Consider the following 14,391-nt stretch of genomic DNA (forward strand, 5'->3'; position numbering starts at 1 on the left):
AAGGGGTCAAAGTTCAACGATTTTACCTTTGAAAACTCTAACAAACTCCTCTGTCTATTTTGAGTCTAAACACTTGTAATTTTAGATGTAGGTTACTTGGACATGGATCAAACTTGTTATTTTGATTTGAGTCCAAAACAATGAATGTTAACGGGTCAAAATTGAGGTCAAAGTTAAAAAAAATTGACCTGTGCGGTCTCTACCAAATTACTCGGTCAATTTTTGGCCTAAACATTTGAAACTTTACATAAAGTGCATTCAGACATAGGGTAAGCTTTTTAATCGGTTTTTAACCGAAAATTTGGCTGCCAAGGTATCAAAGTGCGATCTCTAGCAAACTATTCAGCCAATTTTGGGTCTAAACATTTGAAATTTATATAAAGGGTATTCAGATATGCAGCAAGCTTTTTAATCAGTTTTGGGGCGAGAATTTGGCTGCCAAGAGGTCAAAATTGAAAGAGTTTACCTTTGCTGAGGAGTTTGGTAGAGTCTGCAAAGGTAATTTTCTGCTTCCTTTTTTTTTACAGTTATTAGGTTGGTGCAAAAATAATGTCCTTTTTGGCATTCAACTTCAAAAGATCATAACTCCTTTCATAATAAGCTTTCTTAATCTGAATGATCACCGCCTTGATATGGGTCTGGAACTGGAAGCATGCCTTTTCCAGAAGCATCGGCGAATGGTAGCGATCGAGCTGGTTTTGGTGTTGTGGGAGATTATGTTAGTGATGTTCTTGATGTATGACTAAACGAGTTCAAGTTGGGGGAGGATAGAGGGGCAGTGAGAGAAAGGTACAAAGTCGTAGCACTCCTTCTGAAGCGAAGCCCGAGTCTCTTTCGACTTGCAGGGCCTGCACCAAATTCTGCTGCCACACCCAGGGTCTGCCAGCGGCCATCTGATTGTATCACTCTTCAGCATATCCAGGTACACTCTGGTGTTGACTTTCAAGCCAACTTCGAAGATGTGAGGTGACATGATGTGGCCCTCACTTGAACCCATATCAAAAACCATAACCGTGGCCAGAAACTTTGTTGAACTGTGCCCTCAAGCGTTGATCCATCTGAATTTGCATTTTACGGGTGCTGGCAAGGGTATAACTTGGATCGGTAGAGAGTATGAGTTGTACAGCAGCACATGCCCGATCTTGCTCATTGAACGTTGTGTCACTTTCAGACATGATAGAAGGCTTCTATCGCTCTTGGAATTAGTACACAACTGGCCAACTAGTAAACAGTCTGCAACAAAAAATGAAAACCGGTTTTCATCAAACGAAAATGGAATCGTCTTTTCTATGGCGACTATTTTATCGTTTCACTCTATAAATGTTTATCAATTAAAGTATCAATTAACTGACAACAGAATAGTGTTTATCAAATAGTAATAAAACTGAATAAAAATATTTTTACTACCAAAAACAAACAAAAATGTTTGTCTTGTATGAAATACTTACAATCAGCAAAGTAATTAGCAAGGCACAACAAAAATAACAAATCAACAAGGTACAGTCTCTATTCTAAAATCCTTTTATTAGTACCGGAACAGTTTAAGGCTATTAGCCTTGCCAAGGTTTTGTGTACTTATGTTGCTTGTTTTAGTAAAGCTTATTCTTGTTGTTGTTGTTATAAAAAGAAAAAAATACACAATTGAAAATGTGAACATACTATCACTGCTTGAAGCAGTAAGGCAAGCGTTATAATTAACATAATGCTAACTATTAATTTTAACTTCTGATAAATCTTTAGATTAAAATCCATTCTAACATTTTCATGGTGAACTTGGTTAGAATTAGAAACATCAATTGGCAGTTATAAGTATATCAAACCGGTTCTTTCAGTAACATTCTAAATTTATTTAGTCAAACCACGAAGATGCTCATAGTCGATTAAAAGTATTAATATAAAAGTAAGTATTTGTTAAATAATGTGCCATAGTTTGAATCATATGCTGAGACAACCGCTATCAAAACAAGTATATATATTCTATCCACAATTAGAAAATGGTAACAATTTAAAAACAATTAAAAAATGCATTACATGTCTGTTCCTATTTATTTGTCTCCCACCAGGGTAGAGATAGACACAAGCTCTAATCTGGAGAAAATCCAACTCTCCCAAAGATGCACTCTGGATTGAAACGAAAAATAAACATTACTACAACCTAGAAGGATTTCTACTTACTGATCATGCACAGAAAAAGATTAAGTGTACTCTCAGAAGAGATACTATAATTTGATTCTAGCCGAAAAGTTAAGGAACTCTTCACTAAATTCCAATGATATTTTGTTAGGTTAGGATAGATATAGAATGACAAAATATCATTCAATATATTTAACTAAAAACACCACATAAAAACTACCACATCAGAAAAAATAATTCGTTTTAAGATTTAGCTACTGTACAATAGAACTCACTTGTGAGAAGCTCTGCATAAATATGAAAAATGGACACTATGTATGCCTAAAAATAACTATGTACACTATTTGTACCAGCATTGCATAGATACTATTTCAGGAACTGCTATTAATTACATGTATCTCCCTAATAATTTTGTATGCATTTAACTATTTAAATATTGTTCTCATCTCAATACTTTTATTCTCATTTACCATTTACTGGCTAATTTCACCTATAACATAAGAGCTGTAGAATATAATCAGTTGCAGTGATACCATGATCACTTTTGGGTGTTTCTTTAAAGTAAACATTGGGCGATGTATTTTCTTTCTATATGAACTTTTTATAATTTTTTTTCCTTATTATGTACAGTTATAGGCAGTTAAAAAGTAGTGCTATGATAGATATTTATTTTTATTTCACATTTTGTTATTAGAAATTTACTTGTGAAAATGCCTGATTCTATACTAAATGTTATAACCTACTGTATTATATTTACCATTTTATATATATATATATATATATATATATATATATATATATATATATATATATATATATATATAGTGCTTTTGTCCAAAACAAACACACATACATAATGTATAATAAACTCATAAAAAGGTATAAGTTATAAGGTATAATCAATTAATTTTACAAATTGTAATAATTTTATTTTACAAATAAGATAATTTTCTAGGGGATTTAGTAAATATTCCACTAAGTACAATCGTTGCTCACATGATCCTTAAAGTATTAATAAAGTTTTTTCCATAAAAGAAGTTCATTATTTTGTATTAAATAATATCTAAAACCTTTTCCCTACTGACAATACAAACTTAGAAAGTGATTTAGCTGTATATAAAAGGACATACCTAAAGAGAGAGAAAAAAAAAGACCAAAATAGAAGGCAGCAATGATTTCTATACAATATATTGATTCCTGGAGAAGATATCCATTGACCTAGATTTTCTGTATTCCAGAGGTGGTACTCAAATTGTGTATTGATAAGTAAGCATTGAGGATATTGATTTCTAGAGAAGATTAACAGTGACCTATATATTATTCCAGAAAATTGTACTTGAAATTATGTAATCTATAGAATCACATAATTAATAAATGAAAAGGAATGTCTGTTAAATAAAATATTCACTTCAAAAGAATGGATTAAATTTTTTTATACATCATTGTCTACTATAAGCTAATAGTTACCTGGATATTACATAACTATTATCACAACTAAAGTAATAAAATGTATACAGATACACAGACACAAATTCATATGAAATCCAAAAACATGCATGCTTTTGTTGAAATTTTATGTAGACGTATCTACATTATCTATTCATCTAACTATCAACTTATAAATCCACATGTGACTTATTCCGCATGTGCATATAGATACAGAAATACATATATTCTTTCCATCTCTCTTTCTTTTATATATATATATATATATATATATATATATATATATATATATATATATATATATATATATATATATATATAGGGAGAGAGAGAGGGGGGAAACACTGTACATGCATATATAAATATAAAAGTATCAATCTATGTCCCTCTCTCTCTCTCTTGTGCATGTGTGTGTGTGTGCGCCTCTGCATGTGCATGTGCACGTATGTAATTAAATACACACATGACTAAAAGACTGCATCAGTTACCATTGTAAAGCTCAAACACACATACACATCTACATTTATGATTCGAATAAGGTAGGGATAGGGATCCAATCTTAATTCAATCAATCCCAGTGACTGGAGCAGCCATTACATACATAAGATACTTGGTAGGTCTACAAACTGCTATCTCTCACTCTCTCTTTCTCTCTCATTCACACATACATCCACATACCTATTGCTGTTGTCACACAAAAGCAGTAGTAAACAGAACTGTATACAAGGATGTACATTACATTTCACCAGAGATTCCACTGGATTTAACATCTCAGGTGAGCTGCTGTTTATGTTTTCATATATTTCCTGTCTGTCTTTGATCCAATTATTGTTTAATAATGCTATATAAGTACAAATATTACTATATTCTTGTAGTAATTTAATTATAAAATTACATATAAAGGCACTTGTTGATTATCAGATCTTTAGGGTATTCTCTTTTAATAATTATTAATCCATTCCATTGTTTAAACAACATTTAATAAAAAGACAACCAAAAACAGAATTTTAACATTATTTTAGTTTTATATTATAAGATAATATGATTCTGTTTGTCTATCTTAGGGACAAATAATACAAAATCACACTCACATGCATAGGTGTACTTGTGTATGTTAGTGTGAGATATATATATATATATATATATATATATATATATATATATATATATATATATATATATATATACGTGAAGCACTGAAACTGTTTTTTTTTTATATTTTCTCTGAACTAAAATTGGGATTAATATATTAAAAAATTAAATAAATCTATAAATAGTATTACTATGAATGGATTTATCATTATATATGTATTCTCAAGAAGTACAATTATTTACTTTTCCATTTATTATATATATATTATCTGATTGAGTAATATATATAAAAACCTACTTTAAAAGTATATTTGAAATTAATTTTTGTTGAATTTTAGATATGTTTGTGTGCACTTTTAAGAATGGAAACACTATAATTTAGCACAAGCAATGTTAATGTACTTGTTAAATAATTGATTTTTTTACAGAGAAAACTTTTTACTCTTTTGCTTCTACTCTACTATTTAGCAATGTTCAATGTGATTTTTTACTAGAAATATGTTAAATTATTATTTCTTCTTTAATATCATTTTAATATTAAAAACTTTGGAGTATAGGAGTTAAATATTTTTCAGTTAACTCTCTAACTGATAATATATCTTTATAATTCAATTAAAATAATTGGGGGACATGGGCATTCTTTTAAATTTTCTTTTAATAGACATTTTGAAAGTAAGGTTAATTTCTTAAACAGCTTAATAAGGACAAATAACTTGTTTTCATTTTTAATATGCTTAGTATCCATATAAGTTAAACGACGTTGAATTGGGTTAATACTTAAATGGATGATTATTTGGGAATACCAGTTGCTGTATGGGCTCTCCACTTATTTTAGCATCGTTTTCAGTCGCCCTGGACTTTTCCTTGCCACTCGAATTAAGCAGTATCGATTCAGGAGAGGTGTGATGAGGGATTTTGCAAACTTTGCTTCAAAATTACACATGCAGGCACCCTTACAGGAAGTATACACTGTCTCTCAAGACTGAACAGAGAGCATGAATTCAATACTAAATTAACTAATATGGTTGAGTTTTGTAACTCGTTGATTATGGTAAAATTATATAATTTATTTTCTATGTTGATAATTAGTAATAACACTTAATTAACTGATTTTTGTATAATGATCAGATAAAAAGTAATAATTCATATTACTTATTATTTTCTGGTGTATAGTACATATGTATAATATAAAAATAATAACTGATGAAATTGAAGGCCTTATTTATATATGAATTTATACTTCTATCTGAGATAAAAGTGAGAATCTGTGTTAGGCACAAAAACGATGTACATTGTTTCTGAATTTTTCTTTATGTGGATTATTTAGACTACCATTTTCTTCTTAATTGTTATTCTCACAACGTTTCGGCTGATGTAACCGCTGACCTTCTTCAGGTATATAAATATTGCAATTTTGTGCAGATTCCTGGCTATATATATATATATATATATATATATTTATATATATATATATTTATATATAGTCAGGAATCTGCACAAAATTGCAAATAGAACCCTTTATTTAATCCACAGAGATGGCATGCTTTTGTTCCATCAGCCATGACTGGATAGAAGTTTTAAGTAATTCGCAATTGTATTTCCCGGTACCGCCTGTGCTGAGGACTGAATCTTCAACCTCCAGAAAAGTGCCACTTGGAACTGAATTGTACTTAGTACTTTATCCATTGCGCTATTTCCTAACTTTGGCACTAGTTGAAACTCATATAAGGATTACAAGGTTATAGGATTTCATAAAATCAGAATTGTGATGTCATAATAGACCCTATTTCTTTACCCCCCCCTCTCTCTCTATCTTAATTATTTAATTAATTTTATTCCTCTCATTACTATATACGAGATGTGGATATATGCATAGGTGTGTGTATAACACTCCTCATGTCAGAAATAGATTTTCAGAAGCTTTATGCTCCTTTTCCTTAAAAAATAGGAAATTAAAAAAAAATATTTTGTTGGATACCATGCCGTTTGAAAAAACAAATAAATCAATGAAATGCCGAATGTCAGCTAGAACTGTTTCTGCCAACAAGTCAAACATTACGATCTGTATACAAACAAAGCAAGAAAGAAAAAAGACTATAAATTTTTAAGTAGTATATATACATATATAATTATATTATAATCATTCTTACATATCTATTATGACGTGAAAGTTCAGTTCATTAACGTTTGCTTCTGTAAGTTTTTTTCCGTATATACTTTAATGACACGAAATATATGTTATAATATTCCTTGGTTTTGGGTTTAATATATGTTGGAAAAATTTCCGTTATAATTCTTCTATTTGATCGTAAATTGTAATTAACTAAACAAGTACACATATTTCATTTAGCTATCTACGTATTTATCAATATGTGTTAATTCAACCACTATTTGTTTTAGTACTCCTTTGAAAATATAAAGAAAGCCTGACCCTCTCTCCTTTTAGATTTTTTTATAATGTGATTGTACACACCATAAACATGCATGTGAATTAGATAACCAAACATTATTTTTAGCTATGCAAGAAAAATTTATAAATTGTTAAATGAATGGAACAAATAATACTAGTTGATATAACCCAATGAGTCAATCCAATCACGGATAGATTTTGTTTGTTTGTTTGTTTGTTTGTTTGTTTGTTTGTTTGTGTGTGTGTGTGTGTGTGTGTGTGTGTGTGTGTGTGTGTGTGTGTGTTATATCATTATCTCCAATTGACCAGACAATTTCTTGTCAACCATAAATGCTAAACCTTTCCCCACGACATAATTTAGAATAATGATTCTAGGCATAAGGTTTACTATCATTATATATGGATTTTAATATTTGCAAGGGAACATAAAGTGGTGCAAAATTTTTCTATTCAGAGAATTAATTTTATCCATCCTGGCAGGAATATTATATGCATATACGGAAGTAAAAGGTGAATTTAATCTGGTATTTGAATTCTATGACCGGTGGTACAGTTATATATAACTATGCTGCGGATTCTTGGTTAAGATGAAAAACAGAGCTAGTTTTTCTCATATTTTTTTGTGATTAATGACTTTTAATACAAGGTACTTACATTTTTTTAGTCAGTAAATAATGGCAAATATTAGTCTGTTCTTAAAAGATAAAAACTGCATTTTCAATCAATTTTAATATTTAATACTGGTCGGTATTTTATCTTTGATTGGTTATAAATAAATGGAAGGTGGTGAATTTTTTACTCTCATGCTTAGATCAACTTTCATTGTAACTCATCAATCCTGAGGAACAAATTTAATAAGAGACAATTTTCTGTCATTCAGTGATAAATTCATGTTTCATTGGCTATTAGACATAAATTTGTTCAGTATTATGTCTTACAATATTATTTATAAGGCATTTTAATATAGATATATCCAGTTTATTATTTTAATATTTCTTATTTAACATAACTTTGAAATAAATTAAGAGTCTTCTGTCTTCATAAAAATAACAGCATTTCACATGTCGGATAAAACTCGCTATGAACTTCAGATTTTTAACTAGAACATGCCTTTTATTAAAATAAATAATAAATTGATAAAGAATAATGCCAAAATTCATTTCACTTTAAAGAATTTACATGAGTGAAATGGGAAGTAACAGCTTCATATTTAGCCATCAAAATAAATTTTGAAATCTATTTCAAAATATATAGAGGATGAAGGGGGGGGGGCTTTCCTAAATATACTTTTTAACCAGATATTTTGTTTTTTAGTTAATTGCTTTAACTTAATAATAAAAGACATTAAAAAGCGTGTTAGGAAGATCCCGATCTAGGTTAAGCGATCAAGCAACAGAAAAAGTTTTACGAGAACGTTATTTGACCTATTTTGTGAAGAGTTTAGAACAGTAAGACTCAGTGGCCTAATTGATAAAACTTTCTAAACAGAGGATTCTGAGTTCCAATCTCATCGGAGGTATAATAGTTTAAAAATAATGATTCCAATATTTAAAATATAATTGTATAATTTCGTTGAATTTGATTTTTCTTCTCTCCCAATGTTTGAGCATCTCAAAAACTCTTGACTTTTTAAAATTCATTTTTATATTTTGTGATATACAACTTCTATATTACGAACATTTTGTGACCAATTATAATGTGTATGTATGCATCTATTGTCATCTCTATGTAACATTTTTATTATTTATAAATTATTTATTAAATTAAAAAGACATAGCATAAATTAAAACAATGTTTTTTTAATTTTGATTAAAAAAAAAATTTAATTGCAACATTAAATCTACCAACATGCATTTCAAGCAAACGATTTTAATCTTTTGTTAATCGTTAAAAAAGAATAAATTACTTGATTCCAGTTTTCATGTAAATAAGTGTTGTTAAAACCACATTAACCTAACAAAATTAGTTATAGTTTTATAACAAATTGTCTTAATTGATATCTTTAATGATGGACCGTGATACTATTATAATTACATTTAACTTTGAAAATCTTATTTAAACAATAATTTGGTAAAAGAAAAAATACAATCTAAAATGAAAATAAAGATTCCTGGCTAACGCTGGGTAGAAACAGCTAGTGTATATCATTATTTTTATTATAATTATTAATTGCCTTTTGCAATTAATAGAAGTTTGTTTTAACAGCAACAGTATTAGCAATATCATAAAAATAATCACAACAGTGATATATTAAAACTATTGAAAATATTGAGGATTATAGATGTTTAATATTTTAAAGCTATGTTAAAAATATTCATATGCTGAAAAGTATATATGAATTACATACTAACGTGAATCAGTATTTAATTAATTTAAATCAAATTTTATTTTTTATCAAAAAGTTATCATTAATATAGTTTTGAAGACTTTTATACTTCTAATGCAAAATAAAATTATATGAACATTGTAAATGATAATAGAAATAAATACGATTATTTCTGCTTCAGATTTTATAAATGAATACATTTTAAATTATATATAGCAACAGACATCAATTTGAAGAGTTTTCAATATATTTTCTTTTTTTTACAGACGAAACATAACTATGTTGGTTCCAGTGTGTATGTTACTATGTTTACTACAACAATGTCTTTGTGTGGACCTTACTTATCATGTGGAGGAAAGAAAAAGTCCAGGTACCCAAATAGGAGATATTGCAGCAGACACAAATCTTATGGAAAGTTTTTCGAATCACGACAAAAGACTAATTACTTTCAACCTATTACAGAAAGGAGTCACTAAGAACTCTCATTTGTTTCATTTTTCTAAGAAATCTGGAAAATTATATACAGCAAAACAATTAGATGCTGAAGACATGTGCATACAAGACAAAGAATGCTTTCAAATGATTGACATTGCTGTTCGAAAGGGAACATCGTTTATTAAGTTATTGGAAATAAAAGTAATAATAGAAGATATCAATGATCATAAACCAGAATTTCCTGATAAAAATGTCCATATTATATTTTCCGAGAGAGATGGGAAAGGAACAAAAATAACAATTCCCTATGCAGTAGACAAAGATGTTGGGGCTCTAAATTCTCAAATTACATACCATTTGAAAAAGAACAAAGATGAACCATTTGGGCTCCTAGTTTCAAAAAGTATAGATGGAACATCTAAATTAAGTATACAATTGGAGGAAAGACTTGATCGGGAACTTAAAGAGATTTATAAGATTCAGGTAATCGCAAAAGATGGAGGATCTCCTCCGAAAGAGGGTGTTATGAATGTTCACATATCTGTATCAGACGTTAATGATAATACTCCAGTTTTTTCCCAAAGCATTTATAATGTATCTGTTAATAATAAAATTGGTGCTATGCCTGTACTTAGTTTATCAGCCAATGATTTGGATTCTGGTGAAAATGGAAGAGTTTCATATCGCTTAAGCCCCAAAACTTCAAAAACAGCAAAAGCACATTTCGACTTGAATGAAGAAACTGGGGAGATAACGTTAATAAAAAAGTTTATACTAGGACAAGAATTATCACACAAGTTATATGTTGAAGCTATAGATTCAGGCAGCCCCCCTTCAAGTTCCATTGCTAAAGTTTTGGTGAATGTGATTAATCAGCAGAATAATCCACCTAATATTGATGTAACCTTTGTTTTTAAGTCATCAGACAATACAACTACTATTAGTGAGAATATTGTAGTAGGTAGTTTTATTGCTTATGTGAAAGTAACAGATCATGATTTAGGTCAGAATGGAGAAGTTAAATGTAATCTCCATCATGATAAATTCCAACTTCAGAGTTTCGGTACAAACAAGTACAAAATAATTCTAAAGAGTCCTGTAAATAGAGAATCAGAAAATCACCATGATGTTGTCATAGACTGTCAGGATAAAGGACTACCACCTCTCCACAGAATTAGTAAATTCTCTGTCAATGTGACGGATGTAAATGATGTGAAACCACAGTTTTCAAAAGAGATATACAAATTTAGAATCGCTGAAAATGAGAGGTCTAACCTTCCAGTTGGAACTATTAATGCTACAGACCCAGACTTGGGATCTGGAGGGAAAATGACTTATTCTTTGTTAACTGATAATAAACATTTCCTACCTTTCCAAATCACAGTAGATGGATTGATTTTAACTATTAATTCATTAGACCATGAACTGCAAGATGTTTATAAATTCCAAGTTCTTGTTAAAGACCATGGGATTCCCTCATTGAATAATACAGTAAATGTCAGTGTAGAGGTTACTGATAAAAATGATAATGCGCCCTATTTTACTTTTCCAAGTGTTAATCCATTTGTTATGGATCATGTGTACTATCCACATCAGACAAAAAATATCACAGTTCTGAGAGCTTCTGATAGTGATAGCCGAGAAAATGCATTTCTCAAATATGAAATATATTCTGGTAATGAAAAGCAATTGTTTACTATTGATCATTACATGGGTTTGTTGTCTTTTACTCGTGTAGTAACTCCACAAGATGCAGGTTCTTATGACTTGGAGTTTCTTGTAAAAGATAGTGGTACACCTGTTCAGTCAGCAAAAACTACAATTTTTTTAACACTGACAGTAAGTAATAAGACAGTTGAAGTTCAAAATGCTGTTAAAATGAAAGCAGATGAAAAGATACATCTTAATTTAGTAATTATCATCACATTGATTTCTGTAATTGTGTCAGTGATAATAACAGCTTCAATGTCCATATGTATTCTGCGATATTGCCATCGAAGAAACATTCCACAAGGAGAGCAAATAAATACTCCGCATCGATGCCCTAATGATCAAAGACATTTGATGTGTCCTTCTTACCATACAAGCTCATGGCCTGATGTTCCTGCAGCAGTATCTGCTCAAAGTAAAAGCAATATCCACTTAATTGAGCCTAAGAGGATATCCCAAGAAAAAGTTAATATTGGACACAGAGGTTCACCACAAAAGCTACATGCTCCTACAGAACTTATACATCAGGTAAGTACCAATGTTTAATTCACTTTTCTATTGTCTATATCTCTACTTATACATAAAATGGCACTCTGTATATGTGAGTTTGTTCCCTATGAACTCTGAAATTCCTGGGTCGATTTTTTTAGTTCACACTAATGTACTGTATGGGAGTGTTCTTAGAGTGTACTTAGAGAGGTTTTGTCGATAATAAAAAAAATCTGATTAAAGAAGGAACAATCCAATTTTGACCAAAGTTAACACACTTATACAGCCTAATATCACAAATGAATTTGAGAAATTTTATCACCATGAAAGCAGAAATGCTCCATATATAAATTCAGCAATTTTCTTTGATAAGACATGGGCACGTACAAAATGAATGCTTCTGTTTAGAACACAATTGAACTATGATACTTGACTTTTGCATTCTTAACTTTAATTCAAGCCATTATATATAAAAAATAATTTTACAAAGTGGAACGATAAAATTGTCGCCTTAGGAAAGACATGATTCCATTTCCATTTGATGGAAACTGGTTTCCTTTCGCTACTAGTTGGGCAGTTGTGTACAAATCCCAAGAGCAATAGGAGCCTTCTATCATGTCTGCAAGTGACACAATGTTCAATGAGCGAGATCGGAGATGCCCTGCTGTACAACTCATGCTCTCTACCGATCTAAGTATTGACGACAGTGCCATTGCTAACACCCTCAAAATGCATCGCTGGATTGCCACGAATAGTAGAGAGATGCCCAGGGTAATGAAAACAAAGTTTTCGGCCACAGTTATGGTCTTTGGTGTGGTTTCAAATGAGGGCCACATTGTGCCACATCGTGCCACATCATATCTTCAAAGTCGGCTTGAAAGTCAACACCAAAGTGTACCTAGATGTGCTGAAGAGTGTGGTGATCTTCTGATGCAATAAGGTGGCCACTGGCAAACTTGGGTGTGGCAACAGGACTCGGCACCGTCCAAAGAGATGCAGGCTTGGCTTCAGAAGGGGTGCTACCAATTTGTACCATTCTCTTACTAGTACCCCCTCTCCTTCCCCAAACTAAACCCACCGGACTACTTCATTTGGTAATACGTCGAGAACATTATCAACATAACCTCCCATAATACCAAATACCTGATCGCCACTATCCACTGAGTATTCGCCAAACTCCTGCCGGTACTTGTGGAAAAGGCATGCTCCCAGTTATGGACCCTTATCGAGGGGGTGATTGAGATTGAAAGTGGCTACATTGAATATATGTCAGCTCTATTACACAATCAAGTTACCTGGATTGATTTTTTAAATAAAAGTTTAGAAATAAAGCTATAGTATTGCTTTCTTTAGGGTGATACTTTTATCGTTCCACACTGTATAAAATCAATAGTAAGTTCTGTACAGTGCAGTGTAGACTACAATGTATTATGGACTAAGTCACTGTAGGGAAGCATGTGAAGTTTTCTCTCGGTGCACAGCAGCGTGTCCCCAACTAAAGCAGACAATCAATCAATTAGATTAAAAAATGGGTGGTTTCACAGATTTCAATGACAATAAAAGTATTGGAAGTGTGGAACATTCGTTGATCCTCATTCAATCCTGGACAACGTCAGATCTCTCTGCTAGTAATTAATAAACTGATAATATGAAATTAATCAATACATTCTTGTTTGTATAGTTTTATTAGAGGGTTTTTTTTATTGTAAATGATATGCATGATTGTCATAAATATTAAAATAAATTGATTTTCCCTTTTTATAGATAAAATATTTTGATTTATTTTTTCATTTATTTTCCTTTAATATTGATATACTTATTTGACTGGTATTTACAACCTTTTCATTAATCGCACGTACAAGTTATCTATACTTATTTACAGATATATTTTTCATCTATGAACTGCTCTACATATTTGCTATGTGGTATATTTGTCTCAAGATTATATATTTTTCTTAATTTGTATTCACGGGTATTTAAACGTTTTAGTAAAACAGCAATAATTAAAATAAAGATCAGGTAGATATTAATAATTTCTAAATTGTCTATATGATAAAGGAAAGAGCTATTTATCAATGCATGCGTATATGTATGTATGCATCTTTACACTACAAGTGATTTGGGCATAGATTATCAGAACAGGTAACATCAGTTTCATATATTACCTTTTTTTTTCTTATAAGAAAGATTTCTATGAGTGTATTAAACCCCCATTGAAAAGTCTTTTATCGATGATTTTAATGAAATTGAAAGCACAAAAATATATATACAAAATTTACCTACTTGTGAAAATTTGAATGGTTTTTATCCTGAAATAACTGATTTTCAATAATTAAAAATAACCAGCTGA

General features: G+C 30.4%; 1 protein-coding gene across 2 annotated transcripts in view; it reads left to right on the forward strand.

Annotated features, from left to right (window-relative positions):
• The window catches only part of LOC145242037 (protocadherin beta-15-like), a 79,681-nt gene that overhangs the window by 45,138 nt on the left and 20,152 nt on the right, over positions 1-14,391 (forward strand). The window contains exons 1-2 of one of the 2 annotated variants that reach the window (XM_080104933.1): positions 4,227-4,354; positions 9,674-12,080. In XM_080104933.1, the coding sequence (XP_079961059.1) occupies positions 9,687-12,080 (2,394 nt within the window). In that variant the 5' untranslated portion in view covers positions 4,227-4,354; positions 9,674-9,686. Of the gene's footprint in view, positions 1-4,226; positions 4,355-9,673; positions 12,081-14,391 lie in introns of those variants that run through there. The other variant, XM_080104932.1, reaches the window with a different exon arrangement.

The sequence above is a fragment of the Euprymna scolopes genome, chromosome 21 (genome assembly GCF_053919585.1).
Source record: "Euprymna scolopes isolate OS-2025 chromosome 21, ASM5391958v1, whole genome shotgun sequence".
Classification (NCBI taxonomy): Eukaryota; Metazoa; Mollusca; class Cephalopoda; order Sepiida; family Sepiolidae; genus Euprymna; species Euprymna scolopes.